This window comes from Pieris brassicae, chromosome 10 (assembly GCF_905147105.1).
Source record: "Pieris brassicae chromosome 10, ilPieBrab1.1, whole genome shotgun sequence".
In the NCBI taxonomy this organism is placed as follows: domain Eukaryota; kingdom Metazoa; phylum Arthropoda; class Insecta; order Lepidoptera; family Pieridae; genus Pieris; species Pieris brassicae.
In genome coordinates, this window is record NC_059674.1 from 16,775,199 (window position 1) to 16,802,765 (window position 27,567).

Below are 27,567 nucleotides of genomic sequence, written 5' to 3' on the forward strand. Positions count from 1 at the left end.
ATAACTAATCCTCAAAACACATTTACTGAAACAGACCTGTCAGACAGTTTCAGAACATGTCTGTCGCCTCCTGAAAACCAGGACTGCAAATTACAATATTCTAATGTGATATCCTCTCCTGAATCGGATCACAATATCAGCCTACTGAAAACGTCTCTAACTTGTGGATAAGTTGAGAAACATTTTAGTCAACCCGTCTTCGTAACAATATTATTCATTGTTTTAGCATAAAAAATAACAAAACCTACGAATAATAAATATGTGGTAGATTTTCTGAAACATTTCACTGTCAACAATTTTCTGATGTAGTGGAAGACATTACAATTTACGCAATAAAAATAATCTTATGTTGACCGCAAAGGATTTATCGTCTACATTTAAATATGATCTGGTAAATAATTATAGACACCCGCATCACGCAATGGGAGGACCCTCGCCTCTCCAATCCCCACATTGCTGGTCCAGCTGTGCCTTACTCTCGTGACTATAAGCGCAAGTACGAATACCTCAAGAGTCAGTTGCGTAAGCCGGTGAGTTTTGTTTAACGTTTAACTATGAATACAAATACACGCTTTAACAATATAACGTACATAGAACGCACGTATAACGTACGTGGAACGCACGTATAACGTACGTGGAACGTGAAAGACGGATACTAATTTTTTTACTACCTACAATGTTTTTCATATTTTTTAGTATCTAATCAAATATGTGTATTATAAATCTTATTAGCTAGTTTCGTTTAAGATATTAACTTGTATTTTACGGATAAATAAATAAAATAGTAGTTCGATCCTTTCAGCATAATCTATGCTTGTGATGGGTTCACGCCCAAGTTACTTTAGCAGTAATTTAATGAAACTAAATTTATTTTATAAAAATTAAACGTATGTTTTCGCTGAATTTTGTTGGCCTTAGCAAGCTTTAGCAATTTTCTGTACTAAATTAAATATCCTTAAGGCAGCATTCACACTCACTTTGACGGACAGGTGCTATTAAGTCTTTATATATTTTTGGGTAAATATATAGTCAATAACATAGACAAATAAGGTGGCCTTTTATTGGTAAAAGAATTTTCAAAATCAGTTCATTCCGTTTAACCTTACAATATTATCTCCTTATAACATTGGTGTAGATGAAAACAAGGTTGGTGTTTTTTTTATTATATTTTATAAAATAGGGGCCGAACGGGCAGGAGGCTCACCTGCTGTTAAGTGATACCGCCGCCCATGGACACTCTCAATGCCAGAGGGCGCTCGCGAGTTCGTTGCCGGCCTTTTAAAAATTTGTACGCTCTTTTCTTGACCCTAAGTCGAATTGGTTCGGAAATACTTCAGTGGGCAGCTGGTTCCACATAGCGGTGGTGCGCGGCAAAAATTGCCTTGAAAAACGCTCAGTCGTGGAACTAAATGGGTCTCTGTTCGGTTTTCACCAATATCTAGAATATTTTTTAAGGTTTCGTGGTTGCTAGTATCTGTGTATTAGTAATTTATTAGTTTTTCCAGAGTAACGTACCAAACAAGTTTGAAATAAAAGTCCGTCGAAACTCGATTCTGGAGGACTCCTATCGCATCATTAGTTCTGTCAGTCGAGTCGATCTTCTGAAGACAAAGCTATGGGTCGAGTTCGAATCTGAAGTCGGCTTGGGTGAGTGATTTATTTATTTAAAATATTTTTAAAACAACGTGTTTGTATAAAATTATACAAGAAAATATGACATCACAAATTTTTATACACATGCAAATACACATAAATTATATTAAGTAAGGGGAAAAAAATTGATTTAGTAATAATTAATTTTGTTATTGACATGTATTGAGGATAATTTAAAAACACTCAACAAGTTACTAAGGTTTTTTTAAATCTATAGAACTTGCATAGTAGCTGCTATAGGCATTCCTCTTCATAGATTGCACAGAAATAACCGTCGTATATTTTTTATTATATTAGGGCTTTTCTTATGTTGGCAACACTTACGTCCCACAGTAATCTTCTTTATATGAATACAAATATATTTTTTTAAAGTAAATAAAATAAGCAAATAAGAATTAAGAAGGTTTGCGTAACTGTTAGGTATAGAACCTCCTCAAAGACTATAAAAAAACACTCATGTATTCCACAGATTATGGCGGTCTGGCTCGTGAATGGTTCTTCCTGTTGTCAAAGGAAATGTTCAATCCGTATTATGGTCTATTTGAGTACTCCGCTATGGATAACTATACCCTCCAAATAAACCCCAACAGTGGAGTTTGCAATGAGGAGCATCTCAATTATTTTAAATTTATCGGTCGTGTCGCTGGTATGGCTGTGTACCATGGGAAACTACTCGATGGTAACTTTTTTTTTTAACAGTAATACATTTTATAGGGGCGGTATCATTTATGGTAAAATTTAAAATATAAAAGTTTTAAGAAAACACTTTTTAAACGGATTTAAGCTATGTAATATGTGTTACTATTATTAACTTATAATTATTTACATACATTTAAAAATTTGCGACGTTTCGCGTGCTTCACAGCGTGCGTGGTCACGGTGACTGAAGACAAAAGGTGTTGAATGTCAAAAGTATCACAGCTGTGGAGAAAGTTGTGTTATCTGTATTTATTTCCCCGGAGTTGGTATCGACTAAAAGATGACGGGTTTTTGCAGAAATGACTCACGGTGTCCTCTATTTTCGCGGATTGTTTAAAAAGTGTTTTCTTAATGTGTAAAAGCTATGTTAACAAAAGACAATACTATATAAGAGTTTTTTTAAACTAATTGGAGCCACTGGTTATGAAAAACGGTTTTGATAATCCTCTAATACATTCGAAAGAAAAGCGAAAGAAAGAAAGAAGAGAGACAGGAAGAAACAGAGATATCGTATCAACCGTAAAATTTTAAACCAATTTGTAATTACGTTTTAAGTGTATTAATTTTTCAATGAAATATTTACAGCGTTCTTTATCCGTCCATTCTACAAGATGATGCTGAGCAAACCCATTGATCTTCAAGACATGGAGTCTGTTGACTTGGAGTACTATAACTCGCTTATGTGGATACGGGTAAAAAGACATTCTACTTTTTCACATGCTTTATCATTTATTAGACCAGCAGTATTGGCTTGTGTGTGTGTCTCTCAGCAATAGGGTCGTACATTCACCTTAACGCAATTTTTTTATCTGCGTGATAATCCCATGTGTGACACAAAAATCGACATGTGTCAAGCTCGGACGGCTGCTTTATTTTCCTATTAAAAAAACATAATTGAATAGGGGTTTCGCACGCGTGTACGCGTGTACGCGTGTACGCTGGTACGCGTGTACGCTGGTACGCGATACAGTTACAGTCGACCAATAACAATAAAGCGAAGAGTGCGATCGTCTTTTGTTTCACTTTACCACGCTTCATAATTCCCAAATGAAATGAACAAATTACCTAAATGTAATACATAAACCGCATTCTATATTGTTATTTTTTTATAGTTAATACAGCGTACAGTCGTTATAAGGTCACTCGATTTAACGTCTAATTCCCTAAAACGTTGAAATTCCACTTTAATTGTTTGTCTTATCTTTACAATGTAAAGCTTCTGCACAATATGTGTCTTCGCTTTAGCGTCGTTGTATAGTCTCTGGGACACACGAACATAGTGTCAAAACATTACCGAACACTAAGACGTGTTAATGAATATTACCTTAGTTTAATTCATTAGTATTGTAGAAAATTAAGTCAACAGTTATATTAGCCATAATTAAAAAGTAAAGTAAATCCGCACTTTTTGTGAACTTTATTACAATAAAAAAAATATAGAGTAATATTGAAAAAAAATGACAATTTCAGGATAACGATCCCTCGGAATTATATTTAACGTTCGCGGTGGATGAAGAGCAATTTGGAAAGACGTACCAGAGAGAGCTGAAGACAAACGGTGCCAATATTTCAGTTGAGAACGACAATAAAGATGAATATATCAAGTGAGTGCGATTTTTTTGTAGAGCAGGAGGCAAACGGGCAGCAGGTAAATCCGCCGAGCATGGATAAAACTAGAGAGATCGCTAGTGCGTTGCCGGCTTTTGATGAATTGATAGGCCCTTTTTGTGGGAGACCCCAAATGAAATTTCTTCGGAAATACAATGTTGTGCAGCTGGTTCCACATAGTGGTGGTGCGCGGCAAACACTGCCTTAAACTTATAAAAGCTTTATAGCTTTTTTGAAAGTTTCCTAGAAATGTGAGTGTATGAATAATGTATGAATAATACGAAGGAATGAACCTATTTTTTTGTGTATAGATCTGTGATCGAATGGCGTTTCGTGCGTCGTGTTCAGGAGCAAATGAACGCGTTCCTTGAAGGCTTCGGCGCTCTGGTGCCACCGGCTTTACTCAAGATCTTCGATGAGAACGAGCTTGAGTTGTTACTCTGTGGTATACAGCGCATAGATGTGAGGGATTGGCGTGCTAACACCCTGTATAAGGGAGATTATCATGCGAACCATCTGGTCGTGCAGTGGTTTTGGAGGGTAAGTTTTTTTTAGATTCTACCCCCGAGATTTTGGCGTTTGTATTGTTTAAAATTAAAAATATGTTTTGTAGATTTCTTTTTTTGGTTGCTATATAACGATGATTTTCAAGTCTAAGCAGAAAGATCGTAAACATTAAGGTAAAGTAAGATGAATCGGTTTAATTATTTCAGAAGAATACGAGTAAAATGTTTTGTCCTCTAGAAATGCGTTGACGTGGATTCATATAACTCAAGAACTACTGAATCGAGCTTGATAAAACTGCTAAGTTGGAACCTGTACTGATTGCACTTTAAAAAATGACATATTTTAATTAATAACCCAGAAACATGCAAACCTCGTGAAATTCTAACACATATAATCATCTTTTGAAATACGTCACGCAATTTTTGAAGATTCCTGCCCCCCCCCCCATGAAACGTGTCGTAACGTTTTCTGTATTCAATAGTAAAACGTTTCGTGACCACCCCCAGTGACTCCTTATACCTAAAACTTACCATTATGTGGTGGAGGGTCCTGGAAAGTGCAAAAATGCCAAATTCGTTACGTAATACTTGAACGCTCCCTAATAGGTTGAACACGGCATTGGAATTATTCTTAAAATCATTCATTTAAAACTACAAAATATTGCAGGTGGTCCTATCATTCTCCAATGAGATGCGCTCGCGCCTCCTCCAATTCGTTACGGGCACGTCTCGTGTGCCAATGAACGGATTCAAGGAGTTGTATGGCTCCAATGGCCCCCAATTATTTACTATTGAGAAATGGGGCTCGCCCGAGAATTATCCCCGAGCACATACGTGGTAAGTGAAATACACACACACACTGACATAGATAACGAAAATAACATAGGTAATAGATAACAGAAAATGGCGATTATACGTACTAGAGCGTATACGTAATTACAGTTTTTTGACATCTCGAAAGTATTCAAATTCTAGATCAATTCTTCATTTAGGTAACACAATGTACGTCAATAAAGAAATACATAATAAATACTAAATGCTTACATTTACTGCCAGTTCTCAAATCAAGGGCGTAGAACGGAAGAGAAGAATATAGTCTCCGCCACTCTTTTTAATCGCCAAGTTTTTTGTTTTACAAAATGTTTGTAAGGTGCTGCAATCTCATGTGTATCGGATCTTAAATTAATAATAAAAAATATTAAAAAACCAAAGATTTATCCTCAATCAGCAGCTGGCATGGTGAAATAGGAGCACACACTTACCTTCTCATGGGAATAACACGCAAATATATAGTCGAAAAAACTAATCATCGCATATACGAATTCAAATCCGACCAGTCACCACAATTAACACCGGTTCACGAGTATTGTCTATACAATTAGTTTCAAACTATGTACGATCCCGCTAACGTATAGTTTAAAATACGCCCAAGGGGTGCTTCTTAAGTTTTCTATACCTAACTACATATCTACAATTGTATGTTTTATAATTCTCTGTCACACTAAGTTCTGTTGGTGCTGAGTTCCGAGGAGGTCTGATAATTTGATGGTATTTAAAAACTGTTTAAGAGTAACACGAACTATTAATCGACTCCTACATTTGCTACAGTAGGGGGCAATGTAAAAAACCTAATAATATCAAAATCGGGCGATACAGCTGGGAGTTAGTTTCGAATCTGTCCTCTACATCCAAATTTTAACCATTGGATAGCTAAAGGTTCAAAAAAGTCATTATGATAGGCGGAAACAGTGACGCATCACGCGCAGTTGACGGGGCAGCTCCACCATTTTGAAGTTATTTTGCTGCGTATCGAGATGAACAATTAATATAACTTTTGTCTCGGAAAACCTACTACGTTTGTTGAAGTTTTAATTATCGTCTGTTGGAAAAATACGTACACGTATTACGTACACGGTCGCGTACGTGATACAGATATACCCATTTTTTTACATACGGCAGTCACTCATCGCTAAGCCTCTTTTGAACGTTTATTTATTTAAGTTTATTTATTTACCACATCATACTATATCTACGGTATATGTTAGGTTGTAACAACTTTTCTAAAATATATGATAAGTTTGATAAAAACACAATAAATATACTAAAATTTTTTGTTAAGCACGAAAAAAAAGTCGTAGGATCAACGCTATTCTACAGTATGTTTTTGTTTTTCTAACTAGATTTTTTTTTTCAGTTTTAACAGAATCGATCTGCCGCCATATGAGACCTATCAGCAGTTACGGGAGAAGCTGATCAAGGCAATTGAAGGCTCGCAAGGGTTTGCGGGAGTCGACTGATGGCTCTTTTCAATTTCGTATATTCGGTGATATTACATTATACGCCTTATGTAGATAGGAATACGATAAATATTGCACATTGGTCTTTCGAAGTGGCTTAGTTATGACAGAATGTTTGAAGGTATTATTCAAACTAATTTTTTAATTAATACGCTTTTAAATAAAATAATTTACTGCAAAATTTTGTGCGTGACAGAGATAGCGCTAGTCTCTTTCTTAAAGTCGATTTGCAATATTTATAAGTTCGTGAGCGAAGGTCTGATGCTTATGAAAATATTACGTTTTCGTATACAAGCCGAAAAATAATCGCGTTAATAGACTTTTGTTATACATGCAGAAAAAATATATTTATTTAGACCCTCAGTAATGTTTTCAGGAACTATATACTTATATAATTTATATTTTAAACCAATAATAAATTATCTTAATTCTTAATGCCATACATTATAATAGTGTCAGAAACTCGCTCGCGACGCAATTTGTTTACAAACTTCGTCTACACCAAAAATGTTTCCATCCTGTTCCTATGGTACTAATGAGAAAAGGACGGCTGTATGTTCTCGCGCATAAGTTCTAAATATACGCAATTATATGAATTGCAAACAAGAAAATTCATTGATTTGCCAATTTATGCCTAATTGCAAAAGAAAATTATCCGTTAAAGATTTGATACACACATAAAGTCGATTTTTTATACGATTCTAAAATTTTAACTATTGTCGTCCTGCTCTCACATGAGTATACCGAAAGAGATAGATATACTTTTGGGTGGTCCTAGTTTGTTCACACCTCTGTAGTGTTATTCTATTTTCCTTAAATACATTCACATTAAACTTAAGCATTTTAATTACATGCAGACTAGGTATTTTAAACTTAAGTTACGCCGTATACGCGATACATTAGTCGTAATGTACCGTGTGTTAAGTATTGCTCATTTTAATTGTTTTGCGGCATATTTTACTGGTGCTTCATGGGTCCATTGTAAAGAAAAATTTCGACGTATGCGCAGTGGTGTTACAAGGTTCGAATCCTGCTCACTCGTCCAAATTTTCTAGTCAATTTCGGCTTAAACTTAATCTGCATAACTTTAAGTTAAACTAAGAAAATCATAAAGTTCATATTATATTTTTGGTACGTACGTGGTACTGTTAGACTAAATTATTTTTAAGTTATGTATTATAACCGTTTGACAACCTTATATACGAATGTCAGAAATGTAGGAGCTACTCAAAGTAGCTTTGTTTGCTGTAGCCTTTAATTATATTTAAGTGGCCTTTCTGCAAAAGCAAAATATAGAGAGATCTAGAATAGCCTTTTTACTTTGTCTTATAGAAATGGTTTCGCAAGCCCACTGGTTCAGGTTTCTTGTTATAAGGGTCGGTTCACATATCACGGAGGATCGGTCGAGGGTTTTTCCGTCCCCCGTTATGTGTGAACCGACCCTAAATTTCTCGTAAAGAATAACGTTAGTCCTTTTCACGTTTATATAGTTCTTTCTAATAGCCCAGTGGCGTGATTCTTGAATCTTATCAGCGTTATTACAATTTATAAAATATTAATAGGTTCCATACCGCCCATATGCGAAACGAGTCCGTGGACGTGATATGTACGTATTTGACGCACTTTAGTCGCTAGGAATATGAACTTTAACTTTCAAGAATACGGTTAAATTTTGCTTTTCTTTAGTAAAACTTATCGTGATCGTCAATTAAATTCTCTGAAATTGTCGAATAGATTTGCAATATAAGTGCCTAAGACTTCTAAATTTAGACCGCCTTTGCATATACCTAGACTTAAATACTGTGACAGGCACAGGGGCACACAGGTGTGAAAACAATTTGTGATGGGATCAGACGGTGGATGGAAGTATTTTCACACGACACGATTTTTTTCGTTTTTCATTATCGCCTATTGAATCTGTACGAACACGTGATTAAGTCTCTTGTCAAGGCATTTCCAAAGCTTTAAACTGACTAGGCTTTCAGCTGGAACCGGTCCCGTCAATAACACTCACTCGTAACATATTGTATCGTTACAAATCCGTCGAACATTTGTGTTGTAAGGACTGCTTTTTACGTCGAATTAAATAATTGTTTTGAAATATCTTTGTTATCGACATCGATAGATGAGAGAAAAGGTAGGTATTATGAGCAGAATTTTTAATGACGTACGTGTGGCGAGGTTTTTTTTTTGTCGTATTTGTAGTACTTTGGTCTATCTAAGAGCGGATCTAACGTTTGCGTCACAATCAAAGCTAGAACTAAGCTAAAATAATTCACGATTTTCGCTCTGCTGCTAGATCCGCCCATGGATGAAACTTCGAGTAATAAAGTGAAATATGACCCAATGTCCTAAAACCTAGATGGGACAGAGAGCGTCCACAGTGCGTCTCCATCGTGTTCCGTCTTGAGCCTCATATTTCACCTTGCCCCAAGTCTTTCCGGCTCAATTCGTCTCATCTACAATTGTAAGACGGCTGTAGAATCCCATACAAACCCGTAAGGCATGCGGGTTTCTATTAAGCCCCTGATTGGGGACATGATTGGAAGGTGAAATATGATGTTTTAAATACCTGATGTCATAATAAATGTTCGATAGCAAAATTGCTTTAAAATTATAGTCTGAAGCCCTTGACAGAAGTTTCTAGATTTGACGTAATAGTAATGAAAGTGTTACAGTGGGCTCCATACTTTTGTATATAAATATAGTTGTAAGTAAAATTGCTAGTTAACCATGAAATGGACGAATCAAATGTAACCATTGCTTATTGAGTGCCACGTCAGGATGTCAAAATCCAATTTTCACATTTTCCAACCGAAACTATTGATGGACGTCGATTACACTCGTATTGTTATATAACGTTTTATTTTATGATTATTCATATAGAAAAACATCGCTGAATTTTGGTACTGCAGTGTTTGATTGTATATTGGAACGCGTAATCTGTATTAATATTGGCTTTCTAGAGGGGCCTCTATACGGTCTACACTTTTAATGAAATATTTGGCTATATAATTGCCGAGTATATCCCGAAATTACAAAAAACACATGTGGCATTATTTTGTCCTTACACAGTCGACATATATGGCTTGGCTAGTACCTATGACTGCAATGGCGGGCACACTCATACGCGTTGCAGCAGAACTCATACGCAAAAACTAAGAAACATGTGGATCCGACCTTATTTCAATAGGCGATTTCAAATTCGATATTTTTAGTCTGGAAATAAGACTCGATGAACAATTATTTCAAAACTTAACACGAATGTCATAGAGTGACTTTGAACGCATTCAGATTGGACCAATGCTACAAAGAAAAGATACTAACTTGAGAAAAGCTATTTCTATTATCACGTAGCATGAAAAAGGGACGCAATTAGACCGTAAAGCGAGGTGGCAATAATATGGCTGAGAAATATTGCAGTATTTTCGATTGCAAAATATTGTCATACGGCTGGGACTCTAAACATTCATAGGACATACAAAAAATATTTGAAATATATCTCGGCCATACTAGAAATATTGCATAGTTGCTACTAGCCACACGCTTGTAGCTATACATTTCGTGAAAATATGGCCCGTCTAGGAGCCCTTTTAAGCAATATTTGGTACACAAACGGACTGTGACATTGCAGTAACCTTAAAGGTATTTTAAAATCTAAATATGATTTTTTTTATGAATTCGGGTTCATATATCCAAAACTTTTAGATAAATAATTGTTTTGCAATGGAAGTAATAAATTGTAGTTTGGTCAACATACGTTATTTTCCTTGTTTAAAATGATGAAAAATATACAGAAATCGAAATAATGATAAAATACTATAAGTTTTTTTAACATAAATTACAATTTTGAATTGAAAACTATTACATAATAGAATCGAGCTAATAAATAAATTGTCCATTGTCCAATGTCTTGGTACCGTAATGATTTTATCACATAATTAATTCCATTCCTCAATAATCCGTCCATTATCCAAGTTCCTTAAACGTCAGGATTAATAATTTCCTAGTTTTGCAAGTCCAAAGACATCCGTACTGTCCTTTGTAGAAACGGTTACTGTATAGATTTTTAACGGATAAAACGTTGTATAGCGATACGAGTGAATATTTTGTATATTATTTTAAGTTAGAACAACAATCAATTACTGCTAGATGAGTTTTCAATTATAAATTCTAAGATATATAAATTGTGTAAATATAACATTGATGTTGAAAGATTCACGAAAATAAAAGTTATCGATTATACAATCTTGTTTTTTATTTATTGCAAGAATTTGGTACAAAATAATATAGTAGTATTTTTCACTTCATATTATGAGTATCAGCCAATTCTTAAATTATTTATATAATCATTTAGTGAGTAATAATTTTTTTTCAAAAGTAGTATCTTAAGCCGATTTGTAAAAAATATAGTCGAAAGATCTTTTAATGATTTTGGTAAATTATTGTAAACCTTGATTGCCATATAAAAAATATATTTTTCCTAAACAGTTCCAGATTTTTCGAAACATTTTTAGCATAGCCAATTTCTCCCTATGTCTACTTCGACAGATGTTTATTCCCGTTGACTTAAAAATATGCTTTATTAACATTCCTACGCCATTCAAGGGTTCGTTAGTTAACATAACGTTAGTTAACACTAAGGTTCTGTCCTATAATGTTTAGACACTCTGTTCATGTGTCTGAAATACCGCACTTGCACTTTTATTCACTACACTAGGTTTATTAATTCAAAAGGTTTCGTTCTCTTTAGGCGAAAAACTAATTATAAAAATAATGAATTTGCGCCAAGAATTTACCAATGTGCTCACATAATTGTGCAATAAAAAAATTATTTGTCTTTCATTTAATGTAACGAAGTTAAGATTTAACTTGACAAGTCGAAATTTGACAGCTTTGTAGTATGACTATGACTATAACATACCACTACATGTTTTTTATATATAAACACAATACATTAATAATTTTATAGTATTCAGAATTGGCTGGACAGGGTAAACTCGTATTAAATGTTGTATTATTTTCTCTTCTTTGTGAGTGTTGGAGGTGTTATAGGTAGTAATATGGAACTGAATGGTAAATATTTTTAATTTACATACGTAAAAAGGTTTTATATATTCAGTTTTGGCGGTAATGGGATAATTATTTGTACTATAACGAAGTATACAAAGTATTAAATTAAATTTAATGAACGAATTTTTATTTTGTAATTGTTCTGGTAAATTGATGTCATTTTAAACTTATAGAGATATCCTAATTCAGGCTTAGCCTACGTCACACGTGAGTTCCGACTCAGTGTGAACTCATAATTCTAATTTATAGTTCTATATAAATAACTTACTAAATCAACTGATCCAAATTCTTACGTTTCTCTTCACATAAAGATCAAAAAGACTAAGAGTAACTCTGAGTTTTGTTTTAGATCCAAAAGGGTTCTTAAATCCAAAAAGTTAGGTCCTTAATTATAAATCTCAATTAGTGTTGTTGCATTGTTTTGGCTGAACTTCTCTAAAATCGATTACCGTCGAATTGTATTTATGCTGTCATGAAAGGACAGTGATCTTATTAAAAACTGTAATATTATGTTACATATACCGTATTTGAAATATTTTATGTAATTCACTTAATGTCGTGTAATGTCTTAATCGTGCAAATTATGTTTATGAACGATTCTTATCGTGCAAGTATAGGAATCGTATAATTTCCGCGAACTGTTTAATTTGGCTTTATAAGTAAATTTACACAACATGGAAGTTTATTCATCTTTATCGTCTTCCTACAGCTATTTACTAAAGTTATAGCCAAAGATGGTAAACCTAATATGAGATTCTTAGATTGGGTAGAATGCCTGACGAACCCCGAGGGCCCATCCTAAGGGCGTGTTTTTAGTGGGTGGAGTCTCGCTACCCCTCTGAATAGCAGGATTTGAGTATAGCCCCACGGTCCCTTCGTCAAGCTCGACATCCATGGCGCGGGTCTGCGTAAGCACATTTTCACCTCATTAAAAAAATATGAAATTGGCGTTTTGTATGGGAGGAACAAAATGTAGATTAAAAAAAATATCTAATATCTGTTTAATCAAAATACGTAACACTATTATCTAAGCACTAGTGCCATCTTATAGTTAGTTCATGGATCCCTTTTACTAAAAAAACCATGCGGACGGGAATCAATAAAATCTTTGAAGGCCTTTTTGGTCCGCCCAATAGAGTTGAATTTCTTACCTATCAAGATGTTATCAAAACTTCGAAAAAAAAAATAATCTTTTGGACCAAAGCCTGGGGAGTACGGTGGATGTCTTAGACATTTCAATTGAAGCTCCTCTAATATGGAAGAAGTCTGTTGTGCAGTGGTCTAGCGTTGTCGTGAAGCATCAGTGGCCTAGAGGGCTTGTCCTGTAGGTTGAAATTTCTAGAACGATAACGTTGGAACCAATAACACACTTTAACATCGCCTTACATATCATGAATCCTTCCATCCGTTTCTGCAGCACTAGTGCCACGGTGGAACTCGTACTCGTAAATAACGCGATATTTCATGTTTACCATTTTAAATAGAGTATCAAAGAAAAAAAGTATAGACCTTTTAGTAGATACCTAAGGTAAGGACCAAATTATATAAAAAGGTACAGACATTTAAGAAAAGAAAAAGCCAATAAAAATGCTTTAATACGTAATACCTAATTCGGTTGTGCTGTGTGATGGTGCGAAAGTGTAATCTCTTATATCAAATTTGTCACGTCGTGAGGGTAGAACAACCAAGAGCGGGCAGGACTTTCATTATAAAGTTATATGTTTTCTCGTTTCTATCATGAGTAGTACTAATCTAGTTGTATTGGTAGGGACAATTTCTCCATTGGCCACTGTCTTCTAAATAAACGTCTCATTGTCCTTAGCGTGTGACAGTCCCTCTTGCAATCGCTGTTTCAGCGCAAAGGAATCAGTCACCCACGTAACCTGCTCCACAAAACGTCGGGGGAGCTAAAAAGGGTAATTGCAGAATAGTGGGATCGTATTCCTCATAACGTTATTAAAAAAATCATCAATTCAACAGAAGGTTGCTTCTGTGATTTTAGCAAGAAAAGGTCACAATCGTTAATAGGTTTTTAAATTTGTAACATTATTTAATTATGTTTGGCCATGTTCATCGGTTTTAAAGAATTAATAAAACCATTGCCAGAAATCATTTCCCATTAATTTACACGATTATAAGTGTACAGACTACATAAGACAACTTAACATCTCGGGTAGATCTCACTGTCTACAATCTAAAAATACGACTAAAGGACTGGCTTATGACAACACCCTAGGCAGTGTTAGAGCTTCTTCTGAGACCTAGTATGTAGTTACACACTTTATTCATTCACTCACTCATTCACACATTTGCACTCACACACTCACTCATGCAAGCAAACGTGTTGATAACAATTGAAAAATCAAAAACAAAAATAAATAAAATAAAAGATGTAATTAAATCATATATAAATATATTTTAAGGAATGTATAATTAAGTTTGTTAAGAAAGAGCTGGGAACCCTGACGCAGGTATTTTTTTACTTAAAAGGTTTCCCAAATCTTACACACTGTAATGCATATGTACTTAAAATGAATAAACACATTTTTATTTATTTTATTTATAAGACAATTGCATTTCATTTTTATAAGTGAAATCGACCCTAGAAGGTAAATTTCTTTAGGTGCCCGTTTTATAACAATCTAACTTTAAACATAACCAGTCGTCCTTTTACTCCTTTTATAAGACCTCCTAAAAACTTGGAATAGAAGCCGGGTTCTACTTTGGTTAAAGTTTGTCTCGAAGCGTTGAGTACGTAGACAAATTCATGTTCTACAGTATTCATGGTTTACATAAATTGTACAATAATGCTATAGTTGAGTAAAAAGCTCTCTGCCTTACCTATGATAATTTGAACAAGTAGGTATTATGCGCACGAAAGAGTCGACCTAACGTCGAAGTCAAAACTAGCATTTTTTACATTATCTATCATCATATATTATATGAGTAGAAACTATCGTTATCGGTAATTAAATTAATATTGCTAGAATTTGAATGCTGTGTACGAAGTCACAAAAAGCTTTTTTTACATTATCTATCATCATATATTATATGAGTAGAAACTATCGTTATCGGTAATTATATTAATATTGCTAGAATTTGAATGCTGTGTACGAAGTCACAAAAAGCTTTTTTTACATTATCTATCATCATATATTATATGAGTAGAAACTATCGTTATCGGTAATTATATTAATATTGCTAGAATTTGAATGCTGTGTACGAAGTCACAAAAAGCTTTTTGTGTCACAAGTATTTCGTAGTTCCCCTTATTATGTTTTTATCTTGATGTTGAGTTGTGTTGGTGTAGTGGGTTAAGCGTGCGATTCTCATCGCATAGGTCATAGGTTCAATCCCCGGCAGTGCACCAACGGACTTTCTTCCTATATGCGTATTTAACATTCCCTCGAATAGTGAAGGAAAACATCGTGAAAACTGCTCGACACAACATGCTGACGTGTGTCAGGTACAGGAGGCAGATCTCCTACTTGCCTATTAGATTGACAAATATTGAGAAATAACTTATGTAACCTACTTGTTTATATGTATGTTCTTGTATAATACAACGAATATTTATTTACAAATAAATATTGTACAGGCTTTTGACAATTTACTAAAAAGTACGTTATTTGTCAGCAACGCTTTTGGAATGGTTTCCGCCACTTTACGGCTTAGATAATTGGGCGTTATGTCAGAAGCCCACGGACAAGTATTGCATTGTTGACGCTGCCCTGTATTCTAGCAAGCCTTCATCACTTCTTGATGTTTTAAAGGTTAGTATAATGTATCCTATTCATACTATTAGTGGTGGATTTACCAGCAGGTTGGCTGGAGCCTAGGGCAGTAGAATTTTAGGGCGGCAATTTTGAGAACCAATTTTTGCCACCTCAAAAGAATTCTGCATCACGGTTTTCTGATGTTTTACAGATAGAAGTCAGCAACAAATTTTGCCCAACCTCTCAACCAGTAATCGATCTCTGCGCCCACAGCTCACACTTCGTATGAGTGAAAAGAGCGAAATTGCAGAAAGTGTATTTACCTCTTCCTTCTATCAACCTATACATGTCAGTCTTGTTACCGATGGGAGGCTGCGAACTGGATGGTATAATTTTGTGCTCAAAAATTATTTTACGTGCAATGAAATTCTTGGATTCTCAAACTAATCTAGGACATGAGAATTGTGCAGGCAAAAATTTTACAGCCCAGCTTACCTTGAAAATTATTAAATCCGCCACTGCATTCTATGTTCATGCAATCACCTCTATTAGTTTGATTGTAGCATTGTTATTGTCGGCTCTTCTAGGTTACGTGTTATCAAAGACAATTAAAGTTACTTTACTCTTTTTACCTCGCTTAAATTGTCTTCGAACTAAAGGAAAATTGGCATGGGCGGCAAAATTACTCCTGCAGGCTACCTTTATATTTTCCTTAAAATGAGCGTAAAATTGTGTAAAGTGTAAATCGTATAATACAATACAACAAAGATGAACCACAACTCTAAATAGAAGTGTATTCGATCTCTTTTTTTTCTAGGAGTATTCTTCTCAAACTTTGAAACACTTCAATAGAACCCAAATTCACAGAGGCCTCTGCATAACGCGATGTGGGGTGAACACTACCGATGTGCTGGAGGCGGCGCAGGCCTGCATCAACAACGAAGTTCAAAAATATGAGCTTCAGGTTTGTTTTAAAGAAGAAGACGAGGAATAGAATATTTTCTAATAATCAAGGGTGGATCCAGGAAGGGTGAGGTCTGGGGGGTCGACAGCCTCCTGTGGAATTCTCAGTTATTCTTGCTTAAAGGGTCTGGATCGTGACTCTCCACTTCCAAGTAGCGCGGATCTAACCTATTTTTCAAGTCGGGAATCGGCTGTAATTAAACAAAATACCCTTATTTTTTTGCTACCACCTAAAAAGGATGCTTATAGTTTTTTATGCAGGTATTTAATATTATGCCAGTGATAATAATAGTTACGACAAGAATAACGGAGGCGGGAAACAGTTATATCATGTACAGCTGTTGATTGATTGTTGATTTCGGCCATAATTTTTCGGTTTTTTGTTATATTAACATTCTTTGCGTTATCAAATGCCACCAAGTATAGGTTTTATAGAATTTCATTATTATGAGTATATTGAGCTTATATCATTTCAGGCTGAAGTACTTTCACCGCAAAGATGTTCTACGCCAGGTTCCAAGCGAGCGTCAGGCTCTGCGCGTGCGCTGGGCGTCGTCATGGCCTCGATTATAATACTTACAATCGCCGCTACAGTAGTGGAATTCTATAAGTTTAAAATTGGTAAGTTTCAAGTGTAGTGCACACACTTCCCATTTATTAATATATACCCCCTTATTCATAAAAACTATATTAGTTTTATTTCATTAACTAAAGTACTCTTTCGGCTCTTTAAATTTAACTTTATAATTAAATTAAACAAAATATTATGATGCAGTTTAATAAGGACTAGAGAGTATATGTATAAAATTCTGGTTCGAATTAAAAACCTTTTTGTATATTTATGGAAACAAAATCTCGCTACGACTGGTTTGTGAAATCGCGGGACACAACTCACACGCATACAATACATATATACATGAATAGATTGTATTTGCATTTGTGTGAAACCAAGTTTGATACGATATATTTGTATATATTGTTCTCTAATTGTGGCCTTACAACTTTTTACTCTAAGAGTGTTTTTTTTTCTAGGCAATAAATATTTGACGGCATTTTCTTTAATCAACAATTGGAAGATCTTGACCGGTGACAGATCTAAGGCAAATAATGAAGAGCGTATGAAAGATTTAAACAGCTTGGTCGGGATAAGGTGAGTGATTCATAGAATACACCTTCTCCAGAAACAAAATTCGTTTAGTTATCATATACGCAGGTCTTAGCGTATTGTCAAATTTAATAATAGTGATTTGATGAATTTATATTTGCATTAACTTTGTTATCATCAGCCTCTGGACGCATTCACTGGACACCTACCTCTTTGAACATGTCGTCAGTCCATCTAGTTGGTGCGGGCTTTTCTTCCGCCGAGGTTAAATATTCAATTATTAAAGTATTCTGTATCTACTAGTAACGTGTAGCGTGCCTGTAAAACCAAATCAAAAATGTGATAGATCCGAGAAATTTTATAATTCTTTACCTATTTCAGAGTTCTCGCAGTCGAAGGTGTTATCTTTGCACATGTTCTACTGTGTTTCGTTTACACTTACACCGACAATCCTGAATATGTGGAACGAGTAAGAATAATTTATTACGACTATGTATTTGCGTGTTGTTCCCACGAGAATGTAAGTGCGTGCTCCTATTTCATCATGCATGCTGCTTCTAGAGGAAAAATCTTAGTTTTTCATGAATTAACTATTAATTAAATATAAATTATATTAAATCTAAGATGTCATGTGGAACATGGTGTAATGGTTGCAGCTCCTTACAAACATTGTGTAAACAAAAAAACTTGGCGATTAAAAAGAGTGGCGGAGAGTTTATTGCCAGTTCTTCTCTTCCGTTCTACGCCCTTAATTTGAGAACTGGCAGTAAATATAAAATTAGAAGCATTTAATGTATATTTATTTTTTATTGACGTTCATAAGTGTGCAATTTATATTATGAACAAATGACATAACTTAATTTTTTATTTTATTAACTCTTAACTACATCATTTTCATTACATATAAAATAATAGCGTGTACCACTCACTGAACAAACTAAATATTATTTTATTCCGGCCAACGGACAACGATTCTTCTCCTTCAGAGACCCCTTTCTCTATTATATAATCTCCGGAAAAATTGACTCGGAGAGTATCAAGCTTTCGCGACACAAACTCTTCAACGGTATTAAAAGCCTACTAGTATCTCTGAACTTCCGTTGCACATAACCCTTGCGAGAGATTATGGTGGGTTGGGATAATCTTATATTATGTAATTTTATTTTAAACAGGACATAAAACATATACATAAAACTAAGACACAACTCTCTCTCACACGTACAAAGCGTAGCGTTAATATGTCAAATGAAAGACTAGCTGCCCACGACAAAGGGAATCTTATTATGGGGGCTAGTGATCTAAACATCCTTTTTATTTTAAGGTCAAAACATCATATTCATATGATTTTTTTTTCTTCATATATAAAACTTGTATAGACTTAATTTTACATTGTTTGCTTCATACAATTCATCATACAAATCATTTTTTTAAATAAATACAATAAACTAATACAGCTTCACATAAACATCGGCCATTTTGTTTCTCAAGAAAATGAAACTCGTGCCCCAGGTAAAATAATCCTAAAATAAAATACTGAGAATATCCTTTAATAAAAAGTTTAAAGATTTAGTTTTCTATATTCATCAGATTCTTTTGTAAGTGCTACAAAAGATCTTTGTCAGATACATTTTTTATGAAATTTTTATGCTTTCAGATGTACGATAATATTGGTTGGAAGTTAGTATTTAACTCACCCCTGTGGCTACAAGCATTTTTCGCGATGACTGGTTTTATCACGGCGTATTCGTTACTCATTTATACAGAAAAACGGGAGCTATCAATCTGGACCTGCATTTTAGCTATTGCACATAGGTGGATGAGGTAATATATAGACTGTATTAGACTATCCCCAATTCGTCTGGTCCCTGTAGGGAAAGCGACCATGAACCTCCATAAAAAACGAAGCACATGACAGTAATAAAAATAAAAAAAAGGCGCTCCACGTCGCAATAGTTAAAATTATGCACTATGAATCTAAGATCATCAAAACTAGACAATTAAATCTGAATAATCATTGAGAAAAATCAGGGGAAAAAAGAAAAAGAAAGGGAAAGATATGGAGGAGGCTTTTGCCCTAAAAGGGGCCATACAATAGATGGCAAAAAACCTAACTTAAATTTTTACAACTTATACTAACACAACAAAAGCGTTAATACGTCAAATGGAAGAGACTAGCCCACGACATAGGGAATCATAGTGTGGGGACTAATGCAGTTTCATTTAAACTGAACATCCTTTTTTAATATGTATAATAAAGATTCTTCTTCTCTTTTCCTTATATAAAATAAAAAAAAAATGATTTTCGACGCGTATCATTATTTTTTGACGAAATATTTGTGTTTTAATTTCGCAGATTGACACCGACATCGATGTTTGTAATATGGTTCTCAATTGCTTGGTACCCGCTCATGGGATCGGGGCCTCATTGGACCTGGGTCGTCGACAGAGAATCCCAAGATTGCTTGGAGCGTTGGTCGTACCATTTGATCCATATACAAAATTATTTGCCCCTTGGAAAGTTCTGTAGTGCACAAACCTGGTAAGTGGAGTGTTTTACAATTTCTTTGTCGACACACTTACATAGGAATAATAAAAATTGAAGATTTATCTAAAAGGAATATTCTGTATACGACAGTTTAATGAAATAATTTATAATTGTAATGAAAATAAATAATTCATATGGAATTATTTTATTTTTCATGCACGCAGGTATATCGCAACGGACTTTCAGCTGCATGTCTTTGGAATTATGCTTATGTTCGTGCTCCTTCGATTCCGCCGACTTGTATTCCCAGTATTGACCACGATATTGGTGGTTTCAGCGGCCTGGACTGCTTTCGACGTTTACTACTACAATCTTCTCCCTATAATTGCCGCTCAAAGTCCTGAGTGAGTATAACTAACATATAAATAAATATAATAAGGAACTATTATTCATTTTTAGCATGGATACATGTTTCAACATTATTTTTTTTATTTTATATACTTTTTAAATTGCATTTTTATCACGTTATTTTCTGAAAATTGCAATTGTTCATTTATACTTCGTTTCACTTTACGAACACTATAATATACATACAACCTACATAGTTATTAATAATAAAGCTAATTTGATTTCTTAAAACCACCCTTTTTAGTAGTTACAAGCAAAGTTATCCTATTTTATCAAATGATATCTACACAGATAATCATAAAGAGTTTGTTTAATCTTCTTAGATTTGTTGTAATTAGACTTTGGGCAAAAGTTGGATTATCAACAGTCCAGCTACTGTTAATATTACTGAATAAAATATAGTTTAAATGCAAAGGGGCATGATCTAAAGATAATATTAATTATTATTACTCATTAGTTTCAAGCATCAATGAAACAATTTTCCTTTAATATCTAAAATATTCCTCAGAGTACTCCGCACAATATATAAGGATTCGAAGTTACATCAACTTATATATCTGCCAATGTGGATGAACTTAGCGGGATACGCATGTGGCATCGCGGTAGGGTTCATTCATTATAACAATCAGCAAAACGGTGTAAAACTCAATGAAAAGAAGGTATGATCATTTTAATTAATAGTGACTAAAAATTTTAAAATTTGTTTTAGTTTTCTTTTTATTCATTTTTAAATATTTTAATTATTACTATGTAGGTTAAGAAAATTGTAAATATTGTATATTTGATTGTAATGTTTAGGTTTTAATAAACGATGCCATTCCTATTAATACTTTATTATCCTCGTACTCTCCGGGGAAGAGTCTAGAAAACTATGTATTATGCTGTGAGAGCAAGCGTGGAATGATAGCTTCATTTATAATAATTGATTTGATTAAACTATAAATATAGATATATAACCAAATGTATAGTGGTATAGTCATAAAAATAAGTAAAAAATAATAATAAGACAAGATGAACAGAAAATTTATCTGTATTTTAAAACGTAAATCGGAATGAAACTTTTCACAGAAAAAGCGCCTTGCGTTCATTTGTACAAAGGATTATTTGGTTGTAGTGGTTCAGCATCCTCAGTCAGGTTTCATTGAACCTGGTGAACGTGGTGATTTTCGTCGGCATCCCATTCCTGGGTGACAAGACTCCCCCATTGTGGGCTTCAGTGATCTACGCTGCGTTCGACCGAACAATTTTCTCGTTACTGTTCTCTACATTCCTCTTGGGGATTATTAGTAAATGCAAAAGTGAGTATTTGAAGTTATTGTACATTTATTCATTAAGTTATTTCTATATAAATCTCTGTTGTGTGGACCGCGCCTATCGATTTTAGAGTGTATCCATTACAAACAAAAACTATAACATGGTTCGATTCAACGCTCATAGGATGGTATTCAATAAGTGATTAATAGTGCATATAAGTATGAGGTCCAAAAATTCGTAGATTCTTGGTGTTGTGTGCACTATGACTCCCGTATGTCAAAATCGAATACATTTTTGATACCTTATGTCAGCCTGAAGCACCGTGGAAAGCAGAGCGAATCAATATATCGATCCTGATCCAACTCCGCATACGGACTCGACTGTCGACGATGCTTACAGCGAATTGTATCTTATTACCATACAATGCGCAGAGGCGATGACAACTTGGAGAATCTGGTCGTGGTTGGTCACACAGAAGGCAAAAGATCACGTGGCCATTCACCAACCAGGTGGCTGATCAAGTGACTCATCGTCCTGAAAACTGTACACTCCTAAGAGAGACGCTGGTTAGAAAACAGATAGTCCGCTCCGGGTGCTTCGTTGCTCACCAGGACGCTTAGACATGAGCTGCCGATTAAAGAGAGAGAGTCAGACTGGACCATTTCTCTTTTCTGACATGTAACATACCCAGTCCACTTCTTAGAGGTCGTACCTAGTCATCTTTTCATACTCCTTTCCATTGCGTATTGGCAAATCATAAGTTTGTTGATCGATTGACAAATACCTATTTTATATTATAAACGTAAATATTTTTAGGTCCATTCCTTACTATATGTTCTTGGCGAGGATACCGTTTCCTCGCGAGGTTGACCTACTGCGCCTACATTTTACATTTCACCATCCTACGTTTGGCCATCGCATATAACACTCAACTCGGACATACATCCATATTTGGAATGGTAAGTTTCATAATATTACTAAATTTTTCACACGTAGAAAGGAACTTAAACGAATGTATTTTTTGGGCATAAATTTATCGTAACGATATCTAAGCTGAAAAATTGTTTCGAATAAATAAATTAAGAAGTACTAAACATTTGTTATATTTGTCTAAGAAATGTTATCTTCTAATATTCCTTAATGATACCAGCAAAATTTTTATACATACTTTGTTCAAAAACGCGTCATCTAAACTAAAAGAAGCCAAAATTATCTCCAACCTTTTTGATTCAAAATAGCCATTTGGATTTCATCTATCACATTTTATATTTTCACAGATATCTCTTCTTATATTGGGTACGGTCCTCACATACATTGTGAGTATTCCAGTAAGCCTACTCATCGAATTACCAATCATGCAGTTGTGGAAGGCGTTACTGTCAAACATAGTGAGCTCATCAATCCAGGAAACACCTAACCAGAGGAATTTATCCGGCGTCAAAAGTCAGAATGAAGATTAGGACTGAATATCGACTTTAAAAAAGCTGTTTTAATTATTGTATTCGTTTCTTCATGTCTTCTATATAGAATACTCTGACGAAACGGTCAGGCACTTCAGTTAAAATCACGCAATCATTTCATAATGATTGATATGTTTAAAAGAAATTCAGTACGACGTCGTCGGTATAATTCAAAATTGACCCTATTAGCAAATTGCATGCATTTAAGTTTTTAGTAAAAAGCCTGTTTTTTCGTAAGTTTTTCTAAATATAAAATATTGTATATTATTTAAGAGATAAGAAGTTTAAAAAATAAGAGTGGACAGATTTTCTAAAATGAAACATAATGTAACAGAAGAAAAATACTAAAATAAACAAATAAAAATAACACTTAAATATAAGGATATTTTTAATATGCATTAAATAAAATAAAACGGTTTTCAATTTTGTAGTATTGATACAAACTTCTTATTAATATATAAAAGCCTTTTGGTATTGGTGTCACTTAACATCAGGCGAACCTCCGGCCCGTATCCCCCTGTTTTATAAAAAAATGGTGGGCAGCTGGTTTCACATGCTGGTGGTGCGCGGCATAAACTGCCTTAAAAAACGCTGAGTTGTGGAACAACGGATGTCGAGGTGATACGGGAGGAATTTCGCATTCTGCTTTGACGAATGACGATGAAACTCAGCTGTATAGAATGGTATGGTTTGTGGATTCAGTTTCTGCACTTACGGCCAAAACTAATATTCAATCTCAATCCAATTTTAGCCTACTTAGATCGACAATTCAATACATTTCTACAGAAAAGCATGCCAATATTCATATCATAGATTGAGTTACCAAACTATTTTTTCAACCAATCCTTCAGAGGACCGATCAGAGATTGAAGATTGCCCTCTGTATGAAAATTAGTGAATAATATCGTAATTGAAAAGAATTGATCTCTTTAAATGTACAGGCTGTGTGTGATGCAGAAATAAAATTTATTAATGTTGTGCCCCATGGCCTGGTGCCGCTCATGATGCAACAACTTTTGTAAACTCAGTTCTACAAGTTAATTCAAATTGATTGATAAGAAGGTAGAACTTGATTAATGTGCCAACTAAATTAACAGGTATATTTGTTTATAGCTTAATATCATACAGGTCTACTGAGAAATCACTGGATGGTTGTTAATAGTGCTTACTCAAATATACCATATTTATTATTACCATTTCTCTGGCTGACCAGAGATATGATGAAGTACACATTAAGAATAGGAATACTATAGAGAGGGAAATATAAAGTATAATTTAGAGTATTAATAATTATACTATGTCAAAAAGTTGCAAGATATGTGACCCAAATGAAACATGATTTAAGGTTAAAATATTTGTCTTTTTCAGAATATTTGGAGCATGGAAATGTCGCTTTAACATTGTATTTACCACTAGCTAAAGTTCAAGCTATTATTATTGCCACAGCTGTTACGCAAAATATTTGTAAGGATTATAATTTGTAGATATACCGGCAGAAGTTTTAGTTCCAGCATTTGATACAATTTCAAGTCAAGAAGTTAATGAAGGAAATAAAGACATAACTGAAAGAACAAGCCTTATTCATTATTATTTTGGGAAAATTAATATAATTCTAGCAGAAACAAACATGTTGTATTTAAATGTCCTTTTGTACATATAAAATAAGAGAAGAAACTCAGTTAAAATTTTAATAAGTTATGTAGTTAATCTACCTATAAAATTAAATTATTATTTATTATAACCATGTAATGTAATGAAATATTAGTAAAAAATAAATAAAAACATAACAATATAAAATTTATTTCATTATATTTTTATATATTACTAATATGTAAACCAAAACCTATAAAATAGTAAACAATACTATGCTAATTAATAATATTCTCTACAACCAATTACTTCCTTAACTTTTCTATTTTTAATTAAAACATTTCTAAGACTAGTTTTTCATTAGTTCGAAGTTCTTTATTTCTTAATATTAAATGTTTGTTTTTAAAATTTACATTTATTAAATTAGTCTATAATTTTTGTTTAGGCATATAATATTCTGCTATTGCTATATTTCATTATTTTTTCCTTTGCTACTTCTCTTACGAGCATTCTTCTTTAAATTCTTTCATTTTAGACGAAGTTGCTGCGGCAATATCCTGGGACAAGTGGTAGCGTTTAGTCGCTGCGCCAAGCGAATCCACTCATTTATAGCTAGTGGCGTTGGTGGCTTTCTTATTAATTGTTTTACTTTCTTGTATTAGGTTAAGTTAAAACGTGCATTGCTCCTGAGACAGAGGTCGACCTTTTACCTAATAAAACACATTTATATAACATTAATATGACAAAACACTCAAAGGCGGGAAATCAGCGTCATGCAAATAAAATAAACCAAATACTTACGGTTTCAACATCCATTACGACAGAGATTATAGTTGTATAATTAATAATATTATGTTAATTTGTACTTAAGCAAACCGCACTTATATTTAGATTTTAGAAAATAGCGGGCACAAAGATTCACGAAGCCATGGGTTGACATTTGTCAGTTGTCACAAAAATTAAACGTAACAAACGTTACTCCTTACTAAAATCATATTACCACAAAAAACATAAATTATCATATTTAATAATATAAATAGAGACCTTAAACGTTTATATCAATAGCTATAACCAAAAATATTTGTTACTATAGATACATAGTCGTACTTATTTTATTTTATTCCAAAAACAGCAACCTTTTAGTATGCTTGAACAAACATTGCATTTAACGAAACGCGGTCGAGAGGGAAGGATCACGCAAAAGATGACGTGCAATCTATTGTCGAATAAACAATCGGGTAGCAAATGTGTTATATTGGCATGCAGATTGGAGATCGATATTTAGATATGAATCAATCCAAGATTAGATTTAGACTTAGATTGAGGATACATTATTAATTTTGGGCGTTAGACGCTCATTAGGTAAGTTGTGCGTAATGTACTAGCTTAAGGAGCTTAGCTCCTGTCAGAAGCACAGAACCTTCGTAGGCTTTATGGAATGACCGCACTGCTACGAGGATTTCTGTACATTGGGCCACACATACACACACAACAACGTATTCCAGTACTGACTGATTCCTCTGCGCGATAACAGCCTCTGCATAAGGGGCTGTCCGTCGCGCCTAGGACAAAAAGATGTTTATTAAGGAGACAGTGGCCCGTAATTGTTTCGAGATTAGTTCTCTTCAGGCTTAGAAGTCGCTTTGTTACTAGCGTGTTAATGCAACCGCTAGTTGCGGAAAAGGCGAGCCTCCAAGTTTCGTGATTGCCGTTCGGAGTTCCGATCTCGGCCACCAAATCATTGCTACATAAGCAAGCATTGGCCTAATTACGGTCGTGTAATGCCATAAAGTTATTTTAGGCGATGAAGAAGATGCTAGGCGTCAAATAGAAACCTCATCCTTTTGCATTAATAGAAGGTGATCGTTGCGTTGTCAACATGTTTGTTCCAGAGCAGTTTTCTGTCTAGACCTACACCTACGTACTTGATTTTCTCCTTGAATTTTAGTTTAGTCCTTGAAGTTCGGTGTTGAAAAGTTCAGGAACTCTGTAAGGTTCAGGAACTTTTCGGTTTGTAACTAGTATTAGTTTGATTTTGATGGGATGACAGACTGGTCGTACTCATTGCACCATCTCTCTGGCTCATCACCATCACCAAGGCTTTTCTCATAAAATCACATAAGGTGCTTTCAAAGTTCCCCGATACTACGATAGCTATGTCATCCACATATCCCACCGAGAAGATATTGCTAGCATCGAGTTGCTTGTCAATAGTTTTAACAACTCTTCTGAAAAATCTCCATCGATAGTAGTTCGATATGTCAATGCCAAGTATTCAGGTATTGGCTGTGGCTGTGTACCATGGATTGGATTAATTACTAGTTTTATATCTTCAAGAATTGAATCTATAAAACTACTACTACTAATTACACAATAGCTGCTTTGTGCTAATATAAAAGTTCAGTAATAACTTATTTATATGTTTCAAAATATACTGAATATTATTAAGTTAAGTGACGTACCGAAGTACGTTAGCCTAGAACGATATGCGTGGATATAAAGTATTGCCATAAATTAATATTACATACAATAGTCTGTGCTTATGCCGTTGAAATGTCAAATAGTATAGTTATATTCAAATACATAAAAAATTAGCTTTATATTTTTTAATATATGATGTCCTTTTTATTTTGGCCATCACCGCTCCAGAAAACACTGCTTATACAGCCTCCGCCGACACTATGATATACATTTTGGTACAATCAAAAATGTTTGACTATATTATATGAATTAAAATCGTATTCCATATT

General features: G+C 34.2%; 2 protein-coding genes and 1 long non-coding RNA gene across 9 annotated transcripts in view; 2 read left to right on the forward strand and 1 right to left on the reverse strand.

Moving 5' to 3' along the window:
* Window positions 1-10,990, forward strand: part of LOC123715708 (E3 ubiquitin-protein ligase Nedd-4) — a 28,444-nt gene extending 17,454 nt beyond the window's left edge. For all 7 annotated transcript variants that reach the window (XM_045670944.1, XM_045670950.1, XM_045670946.1 and 4 more), the window contains 8 exons: window positions 406-530; window positions 1,506-1,647; window positions 2,123-2,332; window positions 2,938-3,044; window positions 3,823-3,956; window positions 4,272-4,500; window positions 5,134-5,303; window positions 6,661-10,990. In XM_045670944.1, the coding sequence (XP_045526900.1) occupies window positions 406-530; window positions 1,506-1,647; window positions 2,123-2,332; window positions 2,938-3,044; window positions 3,823-3,956; window positions 4,272-4,500; window positions 5,134-5,303; window positions 6,661-6,763 (1,220 nt within the window). In that variant the 3' untranslated portion in view covers window positions 6,764-10,990. The remainder of the gene's footprint in view (window positions 1-405; window positions 531-1,505; window positions 1,648-2,122; window positions 2,333-2,937; window positions 3,045-3,822; window positions 3,957-4,271; window positions 4,501-5,133; window positions 5,304-6,660) is intronic.
* Window positions 10,991-11,752: 762 nt separating this feature from the next.
* Window positions 11,753-23,447, forward strand: LOC123715222 (nose resistant to fluoxetine protein 6-like). Its single transcript, XM_045670151.1, has 13 exons — window positions 11,753-11,839; window positions 15,473-15,609; window positions 16,370-16,516; window positions 16,992-17,136; window positions 17,548-17,665; window positions 18,002-18,089; window positions 19,275-19,441; window positions 19,974-20,159; window positions 20,330-20,509; window positions 21,022-21,172; window positions 21,628-21,811; window positions 22,584-22,726; window positions 23,045-23,447. The coding sequence occupies exons 1-13, from the start codon at window positions 11,773-11,775 to the stop codon at window positions 23,225-23,227; spliced, it is 1,896 nt and encodes a 631-aa protein (XP_045526107.1). The 5' UTR covers window positions 11,753-11,772; the 3' UTR covers window positions 23,228-23,447.
* Window positions 23,448-25,419: 1,972 nt separating this feature from the next.
* Window positions 25,420-25,701, reverse strand: LOC123715515. Its single transcript, XR_006754437.1, has 2 exons — window positions 25,619-25,701; window positions 25,420-25,527 (listed from the first exon to the last, which is right to left on the reverse strand). It is a non-coding gene; the product is annotated as an uncharacterized LOC123715515 (long non-coding RNA).
* Window positions 25,702-27,567: the final 1,866 nt, after the last annotated feature.

What these genes read in the sequence shown, in the direction of transcription:
- LOC123715222 (XM_045670151.1), top strand. Translation starts at nt 11,773, where the DNA reads ATGTTGTATTATTTTCTCTTCTTTGTGAGTGTTGGAGGTGTTATAGGT. An exon ending in TAGTAATATGGAACTGAATG is followed by an intron (nt 11,840 to 15,472) that starts GTAAATATTTTT and finishes GTTATTTGTCAG; the next exon opens with CAACGCTTTTGGAATGGTTT. An exon ending in TTCTGTAGTGCACAAACCTG is followed by an intron (nt 20,160 to 20,329) that starts GTAAGTGGAGTG and finishes TCATGCACGCAG; the next exon opens with GTATATCGCAACGGACTTTC.